At 35.2% G+C, this 26042-nt stretch overlaps 1 protein-coding gene across 2 annotated transcripts in view; it reads right to left on the bottom strand.

Annotated features, from left to right (window-relative positions):
- The window catches only part of rk (G-protein coupled receptor rickets), an 84036-nt gene extending 58432 nt beyond the window's left edge, over positions 1-25604 (bottom strand). For both annotated transcript variants that reach the window (XR_016480638.1, XM_090173426.1), the window contains exons 1-2: positions 24536-25604; positions 20016-20319 (exon numbers count right to left, since the gene is read on the bottom strand). Coding sequence is in view for 1 of the 2 variants with exons in the window: in XM_090173426.1 (XP_090029552.1) it covers positions 20016-20319; positions 24536-24614 (383 nt within the window). In the remaining variant the exon portion in view is untranslated. The remainder of the gene's footprint in view (positions 1-20015; positions 20320-24535) is intronic.
- Positions 25605-26042: the final 438 nt, after the last annotated feature.

A 26042-nucleotide genomic window follows, 5' to 3' on the forward strand; every position in this document is an offset into this window, starting at 1 on the left:
AATTTTCAAGATGGTTAAATAGGACATTTTTAAATTCCTAGTTATACAACACAAACCCTTATCACACCAGTAGGACTTGCAACAGAGACTATTCTTTGAAATTGTTGGAAGTGAATTTTATAAGGTTATATATTTTGTATATAGCTAAGGTAGCCTAAGTGAAGTTGGTATATTTAGAAATATAACAATACAATTAATAGAATTTATACACAATCGATGAAATATCAGGTTTCCGCCGTATACAATGGTTCGCTTAAAAAAATTGTCGATAAATGAGTAAGGTTTCGTACTAATATCTCGGTAACTAGGTTTGCAATTTTGCCGGATAAGCGTTATTTCTCTTTGCGAGCCTCCCTGGTTCGAGATAGATCTGGCGAAAACCCTATGTTCATAATCCATAAAAAAATGTTAAAAATTTTACAGCGTTTAAACCGGAAGAATAATACACACTACAATACAAATATTTTAATTTCCTATAAAATTATACTTTAAAATTGACCTATAAAGAATTAAGAAATAGATCGGTTAATTTTCAAAAGGATATAACGACTATTTTGATTGAAATTTCCAGAATAAAATAAATTTAACGAAAGTATTTGGAATTATTATAGTGATATTTGAAAGAAAGATATTTAAAAAAAAGAAAAGTAATGGATGTTAAAAAATGCCACACTAAGTGAATAGTGCAACCCTGTCGCTATACGGGGGGGGGGGAATCGGGCAGTTTGCGCAGCTCCAACGGAGGGTTTTCGGTTACAACTTATAATCTAAGGGAGTTGCTAGTCCAAGTCGCTTGTTTGCGTTATATCATTTAGCCACGACCTGCCAAAAAGCTTTTACGGAGTAAGTCGAGCCCCTTGTCTCCGCAGCCCCTTCTCGGTCTGAGGCCCGCGACAGTGGTTCTATTCTTTCTGTCTCCACGGCGCGCTCAAATAGGCCAAGAAAATTGTGTACCAATTTAAAGAGATTATGGTTTCTTCCAACACGTATTACTTTTTCTCTCTTCGCGTCTAGAGGGCGCTAAAGGCCGAGATTGAAAGGAATAAGGAAGCCTTACTAAGACTTTTCTTCGGGTTTTCCTCTCTGTGTATGTGGCTGCGGCATTGGTTGGCGTTAACCGAGTTTGCTAAGCACGTTAGCCTGTTTATTCGGCCAGTTAAGAAGGAAAGCGGATATATAGAGGCCCCCGCCAACTACGGGACATTGTTTACTTAGATCAGAGGACTCGCGGAAAGCGAAACCCTACCGGGAAGGTCATTTTGACCTTTGCGGCTGTACAAGGACGAAACCGCCGTCTCATATCCGTACTATTTAATATTACATTTTTAAAGGAAAGTGGAGGATCGCTATTGAAAGAAAATTTTTTTAATGCAGAGGTGTCCAAATTATAAAATATCGGCATTTGAAGTTCGGGATTGTAATAAAAATAAGCTAATACCAGAGGGCAGGTCACTTCCTTGATTAACGACGCACCCCCCGAAAGATTAAATTCGATTAAATCATGATTATGTTGATTAAATTCAATTTAATCACGATTATGTTGATTAAATCACGTTTAATCGTGATTAGAATGTTTAAATCTGATTTAATCATAATTAAATGATTAAATCTGATTGAAACGATTAAATCGTGATTAGTATGATTAAATCGCGATTAGAAATTAGAACGAGAATCAAACACAATTGCGATAGAACCATCAATATTAATAATTAATGTTAAAATATAGTACTTAAGTTTTGATTTTCATTATAAAACCTCGATACAACCGATTCAATCTTGACTAGATTATTTAATCTTGATTACCCTGATTTAATCATTTTACTATGATTAAGACGCACCCAAAATGGAAATGACCTGCCCCTCGCTAATACCCAAGGAAATCACCCTAGGCCCAAGTCCTCTAGCCTGGTTACAATGCGTAAGTTTTTCTCACAGTGCCACAAGGTGGGGTTCGAATTAGTCTAATCTTGCTGCGAAGCGAGAGTGCTAGCCACTCCGCCACCCCAAGTAATTTTTAAAATTTTGCCTATTTAAAGTAATTATAAGGCATGTAGTATTTTTTTCGAGCTAAACATTTTTAAGGTAATAATAATCAGCTAGGTTAATACCCAAGGCACCACCTTAGGCCCAAGTCATCGAGCGACATATAATGACATGAATTCGGGTCTAGATCGCCTTTTCAAGGGTCAAGATAGATTTTATTAAATAATTATTTTTATTTTAAGGATTATAATAGATATATTTTTCTTTCGATATCAATATTTGGTGTCGAAATTTTTTATTTAAAATATCGTTATTTTGTTCGGGGTCGTAATTTTCAAGGATCAAGATAGTTTGTATAAAGTAATTCTTTTTATTGTAAGGTTTATAGTATATTTCTTATTTTCGAGATAAACATTTTAAAGGCCGAAATAGACCATTTACTAAATATCGTCAATTTGGACACCACTGTTCGTTCTACAGGTAACTATAAAAAGGACTATAAAGTTCCTATATACACTAAATTCGCACTTTTAACACCAGGTTTCACAGAAACGTGGCCTATATGTTACGTCAATAAAAGTCGTAGCACCTTGGACGAATAATTACTGGACCCGCGCGCTTGGTGCTTTTACGGCAGCGCCGCTTATAGCGCTGTTGTGTCAAGTATGGGAAATATTTCTATCCAAATAATAAACACGTGCCCAATATTAGCGGATGACGTTAGGCCTAGCGTTCTTAGCACGTCACTGTCGTCAAAGCTTACACCTTTATTTCCATTTTGACTAGGCATTTTGAAATTTATAATCTATTTAAACCTTCACACAAACTATATATGGAAAAACATAAAAATTCCTATTTAAATCAATTAAATCATTAATTTTTCTTCCAAGCCTATTAAAATTCCAAAAGCCTCACTTCTATTAAAAACAGCAGAGCAGATGTCGGAATGCGGGTCATCTGACATTTTTACGCGCGTGTTTTGTATTTGGATAGAAATATTTCGAGATTCTCTCGGTAGGAGCGCTGATGGGCGATGCAAATTGTGAATCCGGGGATTTTGCTTAGGTTTCGAGTCCAGTAATTATTCGTCCAAGGTAGCACTTCTTGCCGAATCATTTTCGATTTAGAATTTTGATAACGTTACATAAATAAATTATAATATACATTTTGTGTGGATTTTAATATTACATTTGTAAAGTGAGGATTTGGTATATTATTTATATTGTTAATAGAGGTTTCTGCATCAAATCAAACGGTGAAATATATTCCAATTATAGGCAGTGCCGTATTTCCGCCTAGGCCAACCTAGGCCTTGGAAGGGGCCCTCCAGTGACCGTAATTAGTTAATTACTGTATTCGAAGTCATAAATCTATAATATCAATCGTAATTTATATTGGAGAAATTTCTTAGGTAGAAGATTGTTTAAAAAATTACCAAAATTTGGGCCTTGCAGTTTACGGACGCAGCCTTAAATCGCAATGTTGCATAATTATCGCATATTTAGTCGACGATTGTTAAGAGCTTTTATTTAGTAATATAACCGTAGAGCTCAGACTTCTACGCTGAATCAGGGAAATTCAGGCACAGCCTAGTTCCAGGGATAAGAGTAAATGCAGCGCGTGAAAAGGGGGCCCAGACTCCTTATCTGCCTATGGGCCCAACATGGGCCAAATAATGATAAATCCAGGACATGACTATATGCGAAAAACCCGTCCAACAGCGCTAACACCCGACCACTATTGCCCCCTATTGGGAAAAATGCGCGATCGCGGACCTACGTCATTTTGGGGGCAAATTTTTTAGGGGCAGTTTTAAAAAATAATACACTTGGTCGTCGTAGTAAATATCCTGGAATATTTATTCACAGTTATCATATCTAGTGTGGTTATTAATGTAAGTACTTTTTTTACGTAATAGGTTCATAATTAGTATAATATATATAATTATATAATACTTTCCTAGAATAGTTAAAATTAATCTAAAACTGAAAGGCCAATATGGCAGGATTTTCTAATTACAACCGCCACTTATTTCCAAATTTCAACTTAGTCCACACAAGATGGCGTTCGGGAAACCGGAAATTTCTGCTTGATTTCGCTCCCAATTTTTTTTATTTGCACCTTTTCCCCGCCTACTAAAATGGCCGCCCGTTACTTTTGGTGGACGACCGATTTAGTACGTATGAAGGTACCAGAAGCATGTCCTGGATTTATCATTATTTGGCCCATGGGCCCAAGATCTCTAAGTCCGGCCCTGATTATAGGAGGTATTCGCGAGATACTTAGACAAGATGGACGCTAGCCTTCCACTAAAGCAATGATGACGACACGAGAATAGTCACTGTATTTCGTACCTCAAAATCTCCCTAATAGACCAACGCATATTTTCAAATGGTGAACCTTTTACAAGGTGGCGCCTCGGGTTATTTTTTAATACCCGAAAAATACCAAAGGCCGCTAATGGTAGGTATTTTAAATTATCTAAAAACCGAGGAAAATACTACATTTTTCGTGAATTTTTGTAGTTATTACTTAAAGCATCGTTTAAAAAAGTGTAAATAGTGGTTTTTGTAATAAATAGATATAAATGTATTGCATTGCCACCGGTGTTTTAGAATATATGTAGTATAAATAAAAGTACTTACACAGTAGATTTTAGTGAGTTTAGTGACTAAAATTTAAAAAAAAGTGACCGAAGAATGACTAAAAATCTACCAAAAATTGTAAAACCAATTCTGTTTTATTGAGTTTTTTGAATTGTTACACAAACACAAACAAAATAGTACCTAGCTATACCTGACAATTGTTTATACGGAATCAAATGGCAGACGTAGTTTTTATTACACCCCCTCTCCCGGAGTTTCTCAAGTACAGCAGCGCCAAAATGAGCCAATTATTAAAGTAAGTGGAGGGCTTTTCGAAAATTAAAAAAAAAAAAACAAAAGCTAAAGGAATTGGATTTTGTTTAATTATTTGTATAAAAAGGGTTGTTTTCTAACGTTCAATGCTAAGGAAATCTAAAAATCCGAAAAAAGTGATGAATAGTAACTAATTTTGGGAAAAGTGACTTTTAGTGACAGATTTTAAAAATAGTGATTTTTAGTGATAAAAGTGACTCAGTATCAGACCTTTCTTAAAAATCTAATCTCTAATGGCTTAGATTTAACGTTCGTTTCCCTTAAAAGAGTTTGCGAATTTGGAAAAATGTAAATTGAGGTTTCCCTTTAAGGAGTAAATGGAAAAATGTAAATTGAGGTTATTCCAAAAAACGAAATAGGTCGAAAATAGACTTATCCGAAATAAACACACGTTTCCAAAACGACACAATACGAAACACGTGCTCCCTCATTAGTGAAACGCAAATTAACAAACGAGAAACCCAACCCGCTGAGATAATCACCATGGCAACACCCTCCGTCGGGAGTTGCCATACTCTCCCCCCCCCCCCCCCCCCGCGCACGCCAAAACGCTCCGAAAAACACGCCAAGAAATCACCGACAACAAACGGGAGAAAGTCGCGATTGAAATAAAACAAAAGAGAATGACATTGATAACTAGGTAGCGGAGACGGGAAAAACGGAAAGACAACGCACGCAGACATTTGGCGTACCATCGTAATAATATATTTCAGGATGACATGCCTTCAAAGTACGGTTGCAACCCCCCCAGCGTGCGCCGAAATGGACCCAAAACGCTGGAAATTATCGATAACGTATGGCCTTTCAAAAGTGCAGGGGGGAGGGAACGTCGACTTACCGAAACACCCCCCCCCCTCCCCCTTTCCCTGGTGTGGCCGAAAGAACCCCTTAAAGTGGCTAGACCAAACACATACACCCGCGAAGTGACCGGAAGTAGACGCCGGCTCAGGCGGAAGCGAGACGCGGGGACACTTAAAAAGGATTGGGGGACGCTAACAGCGACAGGGAGATGTCAATCATCTCCCTCTAGGAAATAGTTGCGGGGTCTTAAGATATTGGCACGCGCGAAAATCCACTCGAAATTCTAATAATAAAACCTGGCCGGAGCCAAAGGATTATTTGGTCGAATATTTAGAACGTTTTAATAAAGGAAGAAAAAGTGTTTGTATCTAGATGGATGCCTTGTTTTCAAGCATCCTATTTTTACAACGGCCGCGTTTTATTTTATGACAGGACTGTCATTTTTAAGATTTGAGCCGCTGGGATTTTGGAGGGGAGCGAGATTTTATCGTCAATGTCTTCGACGGCGAACGGATGCGAATAAAAACCCTTTTAAGTCGACACTTTTTGTCTCGCTCGAGAACGCTTTCACGGAAGCGTTGAAAATAACGCGTTGACTTTGCTTCGATAAATAGATTTCATACTTTGCTCGTTAAATTTAAAATACCGAAAACTTTATATCCAAATTTCAGTTTTCGTAAATAATAACGCAGTTTGACGTTAAACTCGACAAAGTATGCTTTGTAAATAAGTAAATATTTCAACGTAGACTAACAAATGAGGGACAGCACACTCGTTGTTAAAACCCTCGTTTCAGAATCGCGTTGCGCACGTCCTCTGGTGGCAGAGGTTTGAAATAAAGCTACTCTAGTGTCACGTGATAGACTCGGAGCCCGTGTAGATTTAATACGTATAGTTTTGTTTGAGTAGATAAGTTGCCGAAAGTCGCCACTGCGGCGCTGGCGTCAGGCGTTGCTCTAAACGACCATTGCTCCGTAGTGCGCATTGAAGGTACAAGGCAGATACTTCTTTGGTTAGACTGCAATGTTCCGCTAGTAGGATTATTTGTCAAAGTTTTGAATAACATTTTTATGTTTTTAAAGCGACTCTTAAAAGAACCGTTAGTAAATTATAGACCCATCTCCTGAATCAGTAATATCTTATCTAAAAATCAGTTTTTGCTTTCGAAAACACTGAAGTACATATTATGTTATTCATGAAGTGACTAAAGAACTTTAAAATTCACTTGATAAAAGTACAAAAAACATTAAGGCATTAGTGCAAATTCAATTTTAATTTGAGAACCAGAAAAAGGTTTTAACGCTCTTGATATAATTTTTTACCGCAGTTAAACAAAATAATGTACAAATTACACTCAAAAGTTCAATTCCTTAAAAATATTCGGCATAAACAAATTTATATTTTTCAAGGTTGTTGGATATATGAAAATTTTGACGTACTATTGGCGCCATCTGGTAGGAATGCGGGTATTTAAAAATCGACCTTTAATGGCATTGTCCCCTCGCGAAATTATCTTACCCCTTGTCAAACGCGTATTGGTCTATTGGGAGAGCCAGTTTTGGGCGAATCAAAATGTCCATAGCCCCACGCCCGGGTACAAAACCTCATTATACCTTATCCGATATTAGCCTTTCCTTTTAAAAAAGAGGAAATTTAAATTCGTGACCCTATCGCTCAAAAACGTCCAAAACCATTTCCATACAAAAATTGATAGCGAGGCAACCAAGTTAATTAAACCCTTTAGCTTTAGGCCCCCCTGCCTTCTGCCCCCCCCCTTAACTAAAAATATCGGGTCAATCTCCGCTGGCAAAAGTTCAGATGAAAAAAAAGCCACCCAGAACAAAAACTAAAAAAAAAAAGGTTTTATCTTTCTTTTAATAATTTGACATTCTAAATAGGGGTTATCTCCGCTAGATGGCAGTCGCGCAAAATATGCTTCTCAACAAAAGAGGCGGAAATAACTCTTTGCCGGTCATAATAACCGTTATTTAGTTCCAGAAACAGACGCCAGGGGGAGGCAGAAGATCCGTCGTCGTGGCCCGGGTTGACGTCAAACATTAGCCGACCATTTTTACTCCGGGACAAGAAAAAATTAAATAAAAAGCAGCGTCTAAAACTGAGCCCGCGAAATATATAAAATGTCCCCTAATTTTTTCTTATTGTCCGAAAACAAGATTATGATTGATAACGTCCCTGGAAAACTATACAAGCGCCGTACGGCGACGTCTACCGGCGTAAAGAGGAAACTTAAAAGCTCCCGGGTTGGGGGGGGGGGGAGAGTTTGACGGGGAGGGTGGGAGTATTTTGATACGTAGTAATTACCGTTTTTTAAAAAAGGGACATTGAAATTGTTCCCGCGGACAATTTCTCGTGGACGCGTCACGAGAGATCTCTCCGACCACTTTAAATGATATTTAATCTCCACGCGTAACTTCAAACCGAAATCTAGACGTTCAAAAGGACATTAGCGTTGCTTTTTGAAGAATGGCTAATTTAATAATAAACAGAATACCCTCCTAAAAATCTCGCCAGGAAGAATGGTTTGGGAGAAATTTCAATCGCGTTACGCTTATTTTAGCCCATCGCTTTTTAATTGCTAGAACAAATGCCAGTGTTTGTTCTTCATTTGTAGCTACGCCCTAATAATGAATTTACTGTTTCACTAAGCTATACACTAGAGATACGAATCGGTAATTTACCCTTGTAATTTACGCGGTAAATTACCCTGGTAACAGTAATTTACAATTTTCTCAGGTAAATTACGAAAATGGTAATTACCCTGGTAATTACCAGGGTAATTTACTGTGGTAATATTTTGATCAACAAACGGTGAAGCCCGGTAAATGCGATTTGTTTACCCAATAAAAGCGTTTCTTCTTTGTATTCCTTGTTTTAATCGTAAAAAAAAACTTTAAAAAAAAATAAAACTACGGTAATTTACCGCGTAATTTACTGATTTCCTAAAGTACGGTAATTTAAGAACTCTACTATACACCCAAATATACCCTTGGCGTTCTTGTTTTCAGCTAAGTACTGATATTGACTTAAGGGAATTATGAATTGATTACAATTTACTATTCAGTTCGAAATATTTAAAGATTTTTTTTACAATTTCCCTTTTTTTTGCCGTTACCTTATAAATATGTTATATGAAGATTGTCCCCGTTCATGAGCTATGAATACCCTAATAAAGGTATGAAAATGCCCCCGTTCATGAGCTATGAATACCCTAATAAAGGTATGAACTTTTACCCCCGTTCATGAGCTATGAATACCCTAATAAAGGTATGAACTTTTACCCCCGTTCATGAGCTATGAATACCCTAATAAAGGTATGAAAATGCCCCCGTTCATGAGCTATGAATACCCTAATAAAGGTATGAACTTTTACCCCCGTTCATGAGCTATGAATACCCTAATAAAGGTATGAACTTTTACCCCCGTTCATGAGCTATGAATACCCTAATAAAGGTATGAACTTTTACCCCCGTTCATGAGCTATGAATACCCTAATAAAGGTATGAACTTTTACCCCCGTTCATGAGCTATGAATACCCTAATAAAGGTATGAACTTTTACCCCCGTTCATGAGCTATGAATACCCTAATAAAGGTATGAACTTTTACCCCCGTTCATGAGCTATGAATACCCTAATAAAGGTATGAACTTTTACCCCCGTTCATGAGCTATGAATACCCTAATAAAGGTATGAACTTTTACCCCCGTTCATGAGCTATGAATACCCTAATAAAGGTATGAACTTTTACCCCCGTTCATGAGCTATGAATACCCTAATAAAGGTATGAACTTTTACCCCCGTTCATGAGCTATGAATACCCTAATAAAGGTATGAACTTTTACCCCCGTTCATGAGCTATGAATACCCTAATAAAGGTATGAACTTTTACCCCCGTTCATGAGCTATGAATACCCTAATAAAGGTATGAACTTTTACCCCCGTTCATGAGCTATGAATACCCTAATAAAGGTATGAACTTTTACCCCCGTTCATGAGCTATGAATACCCTAATAAAGGTATGAACTTTTACCCCCGTTCATGAGCTATGAATACCCTAATAAAGGTATGAACTTTTACCCCCGTTCATGAGCTATGAATACCCTAATAAAGGTATGAACTTTTACCCCCGTTCATGAGCTATGAATACCCTAATAAAGGTATGAACTTTTACCCCCGTTCATGAGCTATGAATACCCTAATAAAGGTATGAACTTTTACCCCCGTTCATGAGCTATGAATACCCTAATAAAGGTATGAACTTTTACCCCCGTTCATGAGCTATGAATACCCTAATAAAGGTATGAACTTTTACCCCCGTTCATGAGCTATGAATACCCTAATAAAGGTATGAACTTTTACCCCCGTTCATGAGCTATGAATACCCTAATAAAGGTATGAACTTTTACCCCCGTTCATGAGCTATGAATACCCTAATAAAGGTATGAACTTTTACCCCCGTTCATGAGCTATGAATACCCTAATAAAGGTATGAACTTTTACCCCCGTTCATGAGCTATGAATACCCTAATAAAGGTATGAACTTTTACCCCCGTTCATGAGCTATGAATACCCTAATAAAGGTATGAAAATTGCCCCCGCTCATGAGCTATGAATACCCTAATAAAAGTATGAAGTTTTATCCCCGTTCATGAGCTATGAATACCCTAATGAAGGTATGAATGTTTCCCCCTTTCATGAGTTATGAATATACTAATACAGGTAGGAAAATTGCCTCCTTTCATGAGATATTAATACACTAATAAAGGTTTGAATATTGCCCTCTTATAAAAATGTTTGCGACCGGCCATGCCATCAAATGAACCTGTCAAAATACTCGGCAAAAAAGGGAGCAGGAAGTAGCGCGATTCCCCTCGGTCAAAACATTAAATTTAGCAATAGCTCTGTGACAGACAATCATTACCGGATTGTTTCCAGCGCGTCCTAGTTAATTCTATTATGTTAGTTATGGTTCTACTATAGTACAGAAAATTTGAACTCCTTAACAACAAACAGGTGAGCGTTGAAATTTTGATTTTTATTGAAAGGTGAACGATTTGGGTTTACTTTTTTTTTATTCGTTAATTGATTTATTTCGTAACTTCGATTCTGGGGCAATATTGTTTCAATAAACTGGCTCTCACTGGATAATTGATTATTTCCCTTTCTCAACCTTAATTTTTATTGAAAAATTCCCAAAAAAAACGGGGCAATTATTATTTTTTTGAAGCGAATTCTTCAGATAAAAAAATATTAAAGAAAAATTCGCACGAAAAAATGCTACGAAGTTTTCATTTCCCAAAAGTCAAAATACCAAGAACTCTTTCAATTAACATCGAAAAACTAAATTAAAACAGGAAAGATCTGTAAATTATCTTTCCAGAGTCGTAACTCGATGACTTAGTTTAATAAGAAAAATAGCAAAGGCTAAGAAATAAAATTTAGAAAAATAAGACCTTTCCCATTTTCAGAGGAAATAAACTACGAAGAAAATAAATTGAAGTGAAAAGTTCATTATTGTTCTTAGAACCGAATAAATTGAGCTCCACGATTAAGGTCGAAGCTAAAGATTTTGACCCAAATTATTAATAGTATTTATAATTAAAATTTTCGATGGTTTTTTTTATTAAAGAAAACCTTAATAATGGCGCGGTGTCTTAGAATATAAGCACTAAAAGGACAGCAATCAAAAATTACAACTGAATAAAAATTAATATTTTCATTTAACTCAATATATTCGAAATAAAGTTGACGTCAAGGATATAAACATTATTCGGATATATTGGCGGGTGGACAATTAAATTATAAAAATTAGACGGTTTGAAATTAAATTATTAAAATATAATTTGGAAGTGTTGCCACGCCCTTATATTAAATAAATGACAATTTAAATGAAATCGAATACAAATTTTAATGTTTTTCTTGTAACTTAATTTGGAGAAATAAATTTAGAGAAATTAAACAAAATGAAATCTATTGTAAGTAATAAAATTTATTTCAACAATAATTTATCCTGAACCTAAATTCTAAATTCAAAATTGCCAAAAAAAAAAACCACCCAATATTAAATTGAATAAATTTAAATAAATTTAGAAATAATATTAATATCCCTAAAATTGAATAAGAAACTGTTCTTAAAGATTATTCCGCGAAATGGGTCAACGACAGATAGAAAATTGGAATATATTTAAACAACTATTGACCGACGAATACATACATATTGTTAACCCACCGTCTAAACAATAGAATTTCGGCAATCGAATAAAAAAAAAGTTACGTAATTTGACGAAATGAACGGCGCTTCGACTTGTCAAATGGATGACGGATTAGCGAAAAATCCAAATCTTTGGAAATTAAAATAGATTTGCATATCGAAATTGCTGCTATAACAAAAAATGGAGTACGACCCTCCCTCACTAAGTTCAATCCGCCTCTTCCGTGTAGTGGGGACAAAATTTGCACCCTTTACATTATGTTAATTACGAACAAATTGATTAAATCGTCGGAGAGTGAACCTGCTATATCTGGGTCGGCCCCACCAGAATTCTATAAAGAGTTTCTCTACGGTCCCCGCGCTATTCTGGTTTGCCGGCGAAACAAGAAAAACGAGAGAGAGCTGGTGCAACTGCGCTTTTGAGATTTGGAAGAGAATGATTGATTGCACTTTAATCAAGCGAGTGTCCGAGAAGAACTATATTATTCCGAAATCTCGGCCTCCGCCATTGAAAACGTCATATTAGGGATTTAGAGCCGGCAAACGTTTAGCGAAAACCCACAGTCACTGGATTTTACAATGCAAATTTTGACGTCTAGTCGAGACCTTTCCAAGCGTCGCGAGGGAAAATAAACTTTCTTTAATACCGCGACGGCCGTGGTTCAAACCATAGAATAGAAGAGCCCGTTCTAAAACTTCCTTCACACAGACTAAAGAATCTAAAGCCCCAGGAATGGAAGGATTGATATTATTGGCCGCGTGTTTTGGTTACGCTAGAAACTTCCGGCAAAGCAAATCAGAGTAACCGGAAACGGTTAACGGAACCCGGTCTCTCTTTAAAAACGAAAGACGCAAAAGTTCTACTAGACGGAGCTTCACCCATACACCTTCCATTCCTCGGGCTTTATATTATTTGCTCAGACTAAACAGCTCGGTAGGATTTATTATTTTTTAGTTTTAAAAATTCGGTTTACGTTCGGTTATATTTACTGTTTTTTAAAAACTCACGCTTCAGGTCGATTTTTTTGTATCTAGCTAAAGTATACGACGTTAAGGGATTATATTTCAAAATATAACGATATTATTAATGGAATATTTACATAATCAATGTGATATCGTTATTTCGTTGCGTACAATGGTTTGTTCAAAAAAGTTTCCGATAAATGAGTACGGTTTCGTACTAGTATCTACATATTTAACCACGCTACTAGGTTTACCGGTTTACTTCTCGGTCAAAACCTCAAAAGGGTGAAAGCCCTCACGGAGAAATTTATTGAACAGTCTATCGATGACATCAAGGGGAAAACATTGATTTTCTCTAAAGCCCTTTCTATCTAAGAATATTCCAGCTAAGCCTTTTTCATCCTTATCTTAATTGCGAAGAGGCCACTTAGGCCAGGTTAAACCCAACGACGCAACATTCTTTAATTCGAACCAAATCGACACGTTCCTTGTTTCTTGCCAGAGTATCAAATTCCTCCCGTTATTTTCTTCAGACATAAACACTATTACATTTTGGCGCAGCCACTCAAACTCGGAACGATAAATCCAGCCAAAACTACGCTATACAGATAAATCTAAACGAGCTTCCTAGGAAAGAATCCTCCGAGTAGACCCTCGGAGCATGGCCCCAATATATGATAAAATGACACGCCAAAAGATGATCTGCTATTAGCTACCGTATAAACTAATCTAACTTCATTTTTTTATTCGTCCGGGCAAATAGTAATTAAGTACGCGCTCTAATTAAAGTTAATTAGTTCAAGACGCGCCGGTATCCCTCTCTCTCTCTCCCTGTCTTCCTATCTCTCTCTCTACGTAACAAAAAAATAAAATAATTAGTGTCGATTGTCTTCAATTGAGACAATGGAAGACTCTTCTTCGTCTTACGCGCGTTGAAATTAAATATTTTTTTATCTTTATCTGGAAGTTAGGCTCCCAACTCGGAAGTTAATAACAAATTCGCGTGTTTACAAAGCATTAAGCTAATTCGTCAGCGGGCATTTCTATAGGCCTACCGAACTAACGGCAGTGACGCATTTAGAATAAAAATGTGAAAAAATAATTACGTGTCGGGAAAGAAAGATAGCGTTGAACTGTCCTTTTTCGTTTCGCTAGTTTTTCTTTTATCCACGGATTATTTGCTACTTATACGCTTTCTAGATAAGACTTTCCGAGAGGAATTTTAATTAAAATACCTTTTTCATTGGCTCGCTTCCGAGAACACTACAGATTCGAAATACAATTTTCGAAATTTTTCGCGAAGAGTATACAATATTAAGGTATTAAAAATTTAAAATTAACGAGCCTTTCCTAATGATTATGAAACACGGAGACATAATTGGTCGATTTTTAATTCGGGACTTGTAATATAAGTCGCGTGGCAAGAAAACCTTTACTTTCTAACATTACATTTGTACGTATTAGGCAAGGGTTTTTCGAACATTATGAAAGGGGTTTATGCGCTTTATTTAAGGGTTTTTTTAGCATTATGCAACTTAGGCAAGGGATTTGTGCGCTTTAGGCAAGGGATTTGTGCGCTTGATGCAAGGGATTTGTGCGCTTGATGCAAGGGATTTGTGCGCTTGATGCAAGGGATTTGTGCGCTTGATGCAAGGGATTTGTGCGCTTTAGGCAAGGGATTTGTGCGCTTTAGGCAAGGGATTTGTGCGCTTTAGGCAAGGGATTTGTGCGCTTTAGGCAAGGGATTTGTGCGCTTGATGCAAGGGATTTGTGCGCTTGATGCAAGGGATTTGTGCGCTTTATGCAAGGGATTTGTGCGCTTGAGGCAAGGGATTTGTGCGCTTGAGCCAAGGGATTTGTGCGCTTGAGCCAAGGGATTTGTGCGCTTGAGGCAAGGGATTTGTGCGCTTGAGGCAAGGGATTTGTGCGCTTGAGGCAAGGGATTTGTGCGCTTGATGCAAGGGATTTGTGCGCTTTAGGCAAGGGATTTGTGCGCTTGATGCAAGGGATTTGTGCGCTTGATGCAAGGGATTTGTGCGCTTGATGCAAGGGATTTGTGCGCTTTATGCAAGGGATTTGTGCGCTTGAGGCAAGGGATTTGTGCGCTTGAGCCAAGGGATTTGTGCGCTTGAGCCAAGGGATTTGTGCGCTTGAGCCAAGGGATTTGTGCGCTTGGGGCAAGGGATTTGTGCGCTTGGGGCAAGGGATTTGTGCGCTTGGGGCAAGGGATTTGTGCGCTTGGGGCAAGGGATTTGTGCGCTTGAGGCAAGGGATTTGTGCGCTTGGGGCAAGGGATTTGTGCGCTTGAGGCAAGGGATTTGTGCGCTTGAGGCAAGGGATTTGTGCGCTTGAGGCAAGGGATTTGTGCGCTTGAGGCAAGGGATTTGTGCGCTTGAGGCAAGGGATTTGTGCGCTTGAGGCAAGGGATTTGTGCGCTTGAGGCAAGGGATTTGTGCGCTTGAGGCAAGGGATTTGTGCGCTTGAGGCAAGGGATTTGTGCGCTTGAGGCAAGGGATTTGTGCGCTTGAGGCAAGGGATTTGTGCGCTTGAGGCAAGGGATTTGTGCGCTTTATGCAAGTTATTTTCGAGCATTATGCAAGGGATTTTCACGCTTCACGTCACGCGGTTTGCGCGCATTACGCATTTTTAACCATTAAACTAGAGAGTCAAAATTAGGACACTTTGAGGATTAAAAACTTTTTTAATTGTACTTGGAAATTCAATTGCTAAATATTAAATTTCGTGGCTGAGATTTTTAGCTAGCAAAACAAGTGGCTAAATATTCTTTCGAAGAGAATTGCGATATTTTGAATAGCAATCGCTCGCTAGTCGAGTTAATATATGCAAATCGCCACTTCACGCTGTAATATTAATATTAATAAGATGAGGAAATTATCAGTGGTTTACGAATGAAGTAGATAAGGGAATGAGTGCAAAGACAATCAAAAGGCGGGTAAGTAGGGACACTATCATTATTAACTTGTGTATCTTTGGAATATAGAAGAATTAGACCATTTCGTGGAATATCAGAAATTGTTTCGAGTTATTAAGCCTCGCGAATTTTAAACATTTCCACCATAACTACTATCAGAAATATAATAATAATAATCAGCTAGGCTAATACCCAATGCACCACCTTAGGCCCAAGTCATCTAGCGACTTATTATGCCTTTAAACAGTTGGCCGGGTTATAATGCGTAGGAGGGTGGTAGCAAGCCCTACATGCCACGCGAGCCAACAGCTCCCTACACTCACTATTACCGTTAACCTCTACAAGTTTTTATGATATTAAATATATAATATATCTGTTACGGCTCCCTTTTCCGATAATTTTATTCGCTTGAAACCTGTACCTTTGCAGGCTCCAGTTGATTTTTCGAAACAGGTAAATTATAAATTATCAGGGTTCTTACAAAATTTCCGGAATTAAATTCCCTGACATTTCCAGGTTTTCCGGACCCAATGGTAAAATTTTCCCTGACCATTTTTGTAGAATAAATGAGTTTTTTTTAGAGCCAACTTGTGGTGTCGGCCAAAAGAATAAATGGGTGGTTTGAGGTAAAAATCTTGAAAAATATTTTCTTTCAAAAATTAATTTGCCTAATTATTTTTGGGGTAATTTTAAAATTTCCTTACTTTTTGGGACCATTTTAAAATTCCTGGATTTTTCCCTGACCTTTTGGGCACATTTCCAAATTCCCTGACCTTTTGGATATTTTAAAATTCCCTGACCTTTTGGAAACATTTTCAAATTCGCTGACCCTGATTATATTTATTTCCTTAAGAAATAAGCATTTTAAAATATTAGTTGGTTATGCATATCAAGAAATTAATTCCTTCTAATACATGATTCATACAACTATTTGAGAATCCAATTTCCCTGATATTTACAGGATTTCCCATTGATATTCCCTGAATTTTCCAGATCCACGGGCACCTAATGTTTTAAGATAACTTATGATCTTAGGATTTCACAAACACTTATCTAGTGTAACTATCTTTTCATGAAGGGGTATAGGGTTAACCATTTGACAATTCAACGAAATTGGTTCCATAATATTAAATATGGCAGAAGTAATAAAGTCAATAATTTAATAAAAAAAACTTCATGTAAATTTTTACTCTTTCTGAACCCTTATAAATAACCCTGAATTCCCTGATTTAAAAAAGGGAATTTCCCTGACTTTTCTGTCGCCAATCTAACTCCCCAATTTTTCCTAGATTTTCTGGTCTGTATGAACATTGAATATATTTATTATTTTTATAAATTATTATAATTTAGTAGCGTACATAATTTCGTAAATACCATGTACGTTTTAAAAGTTTAAAAATACGAAAATTTGGTAATATTAAAACTACAAATATTGTGAAAAAAATATACGAACCGTATAAAAAGACCATGTTAGTTTAAAAAAAAACTTAATACCCTATAAATATTTAATACTCTTTCTTTCTTAGTTTTAAAACATCAAGTTCCGAAATAGTTTGCGGAGCGTAATAACGTCTGGAAAATAGTTATTAAAGGGGATATAGACGGAATAGCTTTGTGTTGGAAATTAAGGTCTCCAGACTACGTATATATTTATCGTTTGTTGTCCCTTTTAAAAAAAAACCCCATTTTCCACATTGCAAGCTCGTAAAAAAAAGGATATTTTTTGTCAAATTATACTCGCGCCTCCGCTAAAACCATTTCATCCTTTCCAGTAAGAAAAAAAAACCAAACGATCTCCCCAAAACAGAGTAGACCCCATTTCAGACGACAACCTCCGGGCTACAACCGTTCTACGCGGGGCTCCCGTGATCTATAGACTGCAAAAATAGTAGTCCGAGCAACTGGACTGTCATTCCGCCCACCAGTCAGGTGAACTGCCAATCGCGGCTGTCACCTCCCCACTCTCCGACCAACGAAATGGTCAAAAGCGGAAGTCCGGGTCGCCGCTGTCTGCCGGGATTAGTTCCGACAGTAATGGCTACGCCGAACCACCGGTAATTAACATAAATTGATTTGCGGCTGACACCGACGAGCTTATAGGTGTTAGGACGAAAAACACGGGCTAGCGCCTACGCGGCCACCTCTATAAGCGAACGGGTGAACGCTAAAACAAAAGTGATTTCCCGAAAGAATTCAATCCCCGCCTTTCGGGAGAGCGAACGCTAAGCCTCGCCGCGAGACGCAAACCGGGTTATTTCTCCCTCCGCGACAATATACGAATCAATCGAAGCGAGGTGGCTAATTAAATAAAGTACTTTTCTGTCCCTCCGCCTGGAAAATTAGTCCCCTCCTCAACCCGGACGAGACTTATACAACCCGTTACCAAGTCGCTACTTTCTCTCGACCATTTCGCCTAACGGATTTTATTCTTTTTCTAGAAATTAACGACCCGGGTTCCCGAGATTTTTAACCGTTTTTATTCAATAGAAAAAAGATATAGAAGAAAGAGAGGTACGCGCTAAATTTCTGTCTTTTCTGGCTAATATTTCTGTCTTCCGTCTCGGTGATTTCGTGTATAATTAAAATAGAAAAAATGCTCTTTCGGTTAACGCCAGTCGCTTTGGACGAAGCCATTTTCAGGGATGACCGACTTATAAACAAAAATACGTTTCAAAGTTAAATTGCGAAGAAAATAAATATGGGCTATTAGAACTAAGTTTATTTTTATTTACGTGGTTGGAATTAAAAAATAATGGGCTCAAATCAAGCGTACATATCATGCGACAAAAAAATTTACAATAAATGCCAGTAACCCCTTCCAAGAAATATAAATCTTTCTCGGTGTATATTAAACTTATCTTATCCTTGAAATAATTTTTTTTTGAGAACCGGGTTTTTTTTTAACCAATTATCGAAACGAGGTTTCAAAACAACGTGTCTCGTATTTTTCAGTGTCAAAATATCGTAAATAACAAAAAAATAAGATGTTATTTAACCGGACTACTAACCAAAACCAAAATTATCTAGACGATCTTATAATGTGTACGCGTGTTGGAAATAAACAACGTCAGTCATACGATTTTTGGTATTTAAATAAAATAAAATCGCCCTACCCCCTTCCAAAACTCGTAATTTCGAAAAATACTGGCGTTTTTGTTTTACCAGAAGTAAATAATATGTTACGAGATAAGTATACATATCCATATTCTACTAAAATTATTCGCTTGAAAAGAATAGTTGCAAGGCGAAATACGTGATAAAACTATTAAATCGAGAAAAAATAGTTCTTATCTCAGTAAAAAACCGTAACGAAGTGTAACTTTTACAATTTACACCATTAGGCCTAGCTGATTATTATTATTATTTTTATTATTATTATTATTATTATTATTATACAGGCGATAAATATAGAGCCATGATGTGAAGCGTGTTTCACCGATTTGGAGGGAAATTAGCCTTTTCAGTTTGTATAGAGCCACATAGAGGCCAACGCCAAAACTTCATAAAATGGCGAATTGAATAAAAATAAATAATAATTATCAGCTAATCTGCCCTACGTTTCCGAAACGCATTATCGACCATTTTTGACTTTTTGAGTTTGAATGCTCCTCATACTAATTTTAAGAGTTTCGAAACGCATTAACGACCATCGGAAATTTGCAGAAACGCATTAGGTCGTTATTAACCAAGAATAGTCTTCATTTCGTATAATTTCGTCTGCTCTAATTTCTTCTTCCCAGGGGTCACAATGTCCGTTACTCGGTATTATTAGACCACATAATGCGTTTCTGCCAAGAATTTTAGCCAAATATAAACGTACAAAACGCATTATGTCAAATTATTCTGAGATTTACTTAATTTTGGCGATATTCTTTGTCATATTTAGATTGCGGACCAAAAGAAACCCCAACAACTAGTTTTCAGTTAGCTAAACGTTTTTGATTTTATTAAACCATTTTTTATACCAGGAAATGTACCCACAATTCCCAAGTACAATTTATCGCGTCAAAAGACGGGGATGAAAATTAGCTTTTATTTGACTCGATTTTCTCATCATTTTCATAAGGAAAACGCCCTCCGATTCTGAGCGCTTCGGTTCATTTACTTCTGGTAATACCCAAGGCTTATCCCATTGACCGCTACGTCCAAACTGGAAACCCAAATTGCAAATTGAAATGGTTGTCTTACAGAGAAGTGGTTTTGTCGGAGATGTTGGCGGGCACGGCGGACAGGTTGGAAGAGTCGCAGGTCACCTTGAACGGCTCCGGACACTTGCACATTCTCGGGCAGTCGATGACCGGCGGAGCTTCGGTACGCGGCGGAGGAACGGTCGGCTTGACCAGCGTGTCCATCGCGTCAGCCGGAGAGTAGAGGACGCTGGGCTGAGAGGCCACGGCGTTGACCAGCTGCCCTTTGGCCGAGAAGAGCGCCAGGACGCACACCATCAACCATGGCTTGTAGCGCGTCGATCTGCCGTGACGGTTTGCGACCCCTAGAGGGATAAAACATAATTAGTATTAATATGATTTTTTCATCTTGTTAAAATAATTTGTTTTTTTAAACTCTTGTTAAAATAATTTGTTTTTTTAAACTCTTGTTAAAATAATTTGTTTTTTTAAACTCTAGTTAAAATAATTTGTTTTTTTAAACTCTAGTTAAAATAATTTGTTTTTTTAAACTCTAGTTAAAATAATTTGTTTTTTTAAACTCTAGTTAAAATAATTTGTTTTTTTAAACTCTAGTTAAAATAATTTGTTTTTTTAAACTCTAGTTAAAATAATTTGTTTTTTTAAACTCTAGTTAAAATAATTTGTTTTTTTAAACTCTAGTTAAAATAATTTGTTTTTTTAAACTCTAGTTAAAATAATTTGTTTTTTTAAACTCTAGTTAAAATAATTTGTTTTTTTAAACTCTAGTTAAAATAATTTGTTTTTTTAAACTCTAGTTAAAATAATTTGTTTTTTTAAACTCTAGTTAAAATAATTTGTTTTTTTAAACTCTAGTTAAAATAATTTGTTTTTTTAAACTCTAGTTAAAATAATTTGTTTTTTTAAACTCTAGTTAAAATAATTTGTTTTTTTAAACTCTAGTTAAAATAATTTGTTTTTTTAAACTCTAGTTAAAATAATTTGTTTTTTTAAACTCTAGTTAAAATAATTTGTTTTTTTAAACTCTAGTTAAAATAATTTGTTTTTTTAAACTCTAGTTAAAATAATTTGTTTTTTTAAACTCTAGTTAAAATAATTTGTTTTTTTAAACTCTAGTTAAAATAATTTGTTTTTTTAAACTCTAGTTAAAATAATTTGTTTTTTTAAACTCTAGTTAAAATAATTTGTTTTTTTAAACTCTAGTTAAAATAATTTGTTTTTTTAAACTCTAGTTAAAATAATTTGTTTTTTTAAACTCTAGTTAAAATAATTTGTTTTTTTAAACTCTAGTTAAAATAATTTGTTTTTTTAAACTCTAGTTAAAATAATTTGTTTTTTTAAACTCTAGTTAAAATAATTTGTTTTTTTAAACTCTAGTTAAAATAATTTGTTTTTTTAAACTCTAGTTAAAATAATTTGTTTTTTTAAACTCTAGTTAAAATAATTTGTTTTTTTAAACTCTAGTTAAAATAATTTGTTTTTTTAAACTCTAGTTAAAATAATTTGTTTTTTTAAACTCTAGTTAAAATAATTTGTTTTTTTAAACTCTAGTTAAAATAATTTGTTTTTTTAAACTCTAGTTAAAATAATTTGTTTTTTTAAACTCTAGTTAAAATAATTTGTTTTTTTAAACTCTAGTTAAAATAATTTGTTTTTTTAAACTCTAGTTAAAATAATTTGTTTTTTTAAACTCTAGTTAAAATAATTTGTTTTTTTAAACTCTAGTTAAAATAATTTGTTTTTTTAAACTCTAGTTAAAATAATTTGTTTTTTTAAACTCTAGTTAAAATAATTTGTTTTTTTAAACTCTAGTTAAAATAATTTGTTTTTTTAAACTCTAGTTAAAATAATTTGTTTTTTTAAACTAGTTAAAATAATTTGTTTTTTTTAAACTAGTTAAAATCATTTGTTTTTTTAAACTCTAGTTAAAATAATTTGTTTTTTTTAAACTCTAGTTAAAATAAGTTGTTTTTTTAAACTCTAGTTAAAATAAGTTGTTTTTTTAAACTCTAGTTAAAATAAGTTGTTTTTTTAAACTCTAGTTAAAATAAGTTGTTTTTTTAAACTCTAGTTAAAATAAGTTGTTTTTTTAAACTCTAGTTAAAATAATTTGTTTTTTAAACTAAATATTCATGGTTATTTCATTTGAATGTTATTGTAAACTCTAGTTAAAAGATTTTCTCGTCGTAAACTCTAGTTAAAAGCTTGTGTGTTTTTTGAAATCCCGTTAAAAGCTTGTGTGTCTTTTGAAATCCCGTTAAAAGCTTGTGTGTCTTTTGAAATCCCGTTAAAAGATTGTGTGTCTTTTGAAATCTCGTTAAAAGATTGTGTGTCTTTTGAAATCTCGTTAAAAGCTTGTGTGTTTTTTGAAATCCTGTTAAAAGCTTGTGCGTCTTTTGAAATCTCGTTAAAAGATTGTGCGTCTTTTGAAATCTCGTTAAAAGATTGTGCGTCTTTTGAAATCTCGTTATAAGAATTTGCCTTTCGAAATCTCGTTTTAAGAATTGATTTTTTTAAATCTTTTAAGAAAATTAATTTTTTTAAATCTTTTAAGAAAATTGATTTTTTTTAATCATGTAAGAAAATAATTGATTTTTTAAATCTTTTAAGGAAATAATTTTTTTTTAAATCTGTTAAGAAAATAATTGTTTTTTAAATCTTTTAAGAAAAGAATTGATTTTTAAATCTTTTAAGAAAATAATTGATTTTTTAAAATCTTTTAAGAAAAGAATTGATTTTTTAAAATCTTTTGAGAAAAGAATTGATTTTTTAAAATCTTTTGAGAAAGAATTGATTTTTTAAAATCTTTTGAGAAAAGAATTGATTTTTTAAAATCTTTTAAGAAAAGAATTGATTTTTTTAAAATCTTTTAAGAAAAGAATTGATTTTTTAAAATCTTTTATGAAAAGAATTGATTTTTTAAAATCTTTTAAGAAAGTAATTGATTTTTTTTAAATCTTTTAAGAAAATAATTGATTTTTATTCATGTTTGAAGAAAATTATTGATTTTTATTCATCTTTGAAGAAAATAATTGATTTTTATTAATCTTTTAAGAAAATAATTGATTTTTATTAATCTTTTAAGAAAATAATTGATTTTTATTAATCTTTTAAGAAAATAATTGATTTTTATTAATCTTTTAAGAAAATAATTGATTTTTATTAATCTTTTAAGAAAATAATTGATTTTTATTAATCTTTTAAGAAAATAATTGATTTTTATTAATCTTTTAAGAAAATAATTGATTTTTATTAATCTTTTAAGAAAATACTTGATTTTTATTAATCTTTTAAGAAAATAATTGATTTTTATTAATCTTTTAAGAAAATAATTGATTTTTATTAATCTTTTAAGAAAATAATTGATTTTTAAATCTTGTTCCTAAATTATTTGTTTTTAAATCTTGTTCCTAAATTATTTGTTTTTAAATCTTGTTCCTAAATTATTTGTTTTTAAATCTTGTTCCTAAATTATTTGTTTTTAAATCTTGTTCCTAAATTATTAGTTTTTAAATCTCGTTACAAAAATTATTTGGTAGGTTCTTAAATTTACGCAAAATATTTGGAAAAAGTCTTTGGAAATAAAACACGCTAAATATATTACATTAATATTATTTGCATATTTGACGACTTCAATTATATTTGCCATTTGACTTACAACACAAAAGAATTTACTTCGTAATTACATAATTATAATAGAAACAAGTAAAAATGATTAATCAAAAATATGTTAATTACAACCTATAAGGGCGAAACAACTTTTTTTTCTTTCCCCATCAAAACACCTGTACTCTTTCACCGAGGCAAAGCAAAAATGTAGATTTTAATCATCAATAGATAAGACCCCAAAACTATGTCACGATCAAGCGGACATTTTCATCGATAAATATTTTTAATTTTATATATTTTTGTTATACTTTAGAGTCAACCGAAATACTAAAACTTTCTTAAAATTAAGACAAGTTTAAAACTTGGAAGATAAAAAAATTATTTCCGTTTGTAGACTTTTATTTCCTAAACGTTAAATATTTTCTAAGAAAAACTACGCCTCGAAAATAATATATTATCTTTCTGGCTTCCCAGTGACGTTCTTCAAAATAACCGAAAAATTCGTATTGCGACCTATATTACCGGGGGAATGTACAACATAGTCAGTTTGAGGATAGATAGCAACGAGTTGTGTGGATTTTAACACTGTATTATATAAGCCTTAGTTTTATGGCACACATTTATCCTCGTCGACTCGACGGGAGAATTTCTCTCGTAAATTTGCTGTAGCGGTAAAATCACTGAGAAAAATATTTTGAAATATACGATTTTGAGAAATATAAAACTAGCGGGGTTCTATTTCGCTACGCAAATCGTCCTGTAATATCCGAAAGATTATAACCGAAATTGCAAAAACACCATCATATACTGCTACTACTACATCAATATCTATAATGGTTTTTTATTATTAAGGGGTTCACGCTAAATTACATAATGTAGCAAAAACTGGTGCCCCCCCCCCCCTCGATAATTTACTAGAGATAATAAGGGGAAAATAAATTATCGCATTACCTGAACTCGAACATGAATTCCTCGTGGTTCTTGAAATGAGGACAGATACAGTCACACCGGTATAGCAGCCACTTTTCATTTTTACCGTACAAAAACTCGCTCATCGTTAAAACTAAGCCTACCGCCGCGCGAACATCGAATCGCTTCCATGTATATCATAAACAAACTAAAAAAGTTTTTATTTCGATAATTGGCCGTTTTCAATCTCTATCTCTCGTTTCAACCGCTATTAGGAAAAAAACGCGTTTTTGAACTCGACGCGAAAGTTCAGCCCGCGTAGGGAGAGCGAAAATTCCACCGACGCGCGAATCCCTAGACTCGAAAACTCGCTAAAAGTTTTTGGCGTATCGCGCGCGAGGTTCCGCGAGACGCGTTTATAAAAAGTAAACCAAAATTGTTACAATAGCGATCGTAGCGCCATTTTTAACGGCAGTCGGCGATGAATGGTTGGAGCCTCGGAGGTGTTACCATCGAAATTAGGCGCGTGGGATATTAAAAAATATTACGGAGGGGGACCAAAAATGTTCAATGACGTCACCTATCTCCAAAAAACCTTCCCTGTTTAATCTCAAGTCGATCCTTATTTTTTTTTCGGAGGATTTTTTTACACCCTGGAGCAATTCGGGTAAAAAAGTCGGTCATACGCTTACGACAAACTCGGAGCCAAGAAACCCTTCTCTCTGTTAACCCCCTCCTCGACGGATTTCGTAAAATGTTCTCCAGAGTAAACCGGCGCGCTGCTTTGCTAGTTTCTCTCTCTCTCAAATTTGACTGGTTTTTATAACGGAACTATCTACTACGTGCGTAGACTTTTCAAAGAGGGGTGCTGTATTCGAACACTAACGAACGGCACACGAATGGCCATAAAACGATCGCGAAATGGGGCTCGAAAAAATAATATCGAAAGCTGGAGAGTTAATAAAAATCGAGCGCTCGCTGCCGGAGACGCGTTTCGCGTCGGGCCGTGGACGGCCGAATAGCGGATCTCTCAGCGTTGCCTTCCGACAGCCTTTTCTCCGCGGCTTCTTCACTCTGGCTCTTGACTGACTCCTCGGGTGCAAAAACCGGAGACCACACTGCCAGTTTTTTCTTTCTCGAGCGCCGCTAGTTTTTGTTTATTTTCATCTCGCGATTTTTATATCCCCGCTATGCTTTTTTCCTTAAGCCTTTGACAAGGGAATAGATAAAGGGGAGGAAACGTTCGGGGCATTCGCGCGCGCGCCCTCGTGGAGAGGGGGGGCGGGGGTGAAGGATAAAGGGAGAGAAACAGCGAGAGCACCCTCGCGTCGAGATGCGATTTCTGCGCGCGCTTTGGTGGCGAACGCGGGGTGGGGAATCGCCGGCGAGGTCACTGCACCGTGCCGCAGTTTACCGAGCCAGCCGAGCTTCCATCGCTCGCCGTTGGGTGGCGTCGCAGTTTTACGCGAGAAAACTTAACTAGCGCGCGTGTTTGGTACGGCGCGCCGACGAAGAGAAGCGTTCAATAGGAAAGTTAAGGGCGATCTCT

This window comes from Leiobunum rupestre, chromosome 4 (assembly GCF_980474605.1).
Source record: "Leiobunum rupestre chromosome 4, qqLeiRupe1.1.hap1, whole genome shotgun sequence".
Taxonomy (NCBI): Eukaryota; Metazoa; Arthropoda; class Arachnida; order Opiliones; family Sclerosomatidae; genus Leiobunum; species Leiobunum rupestre.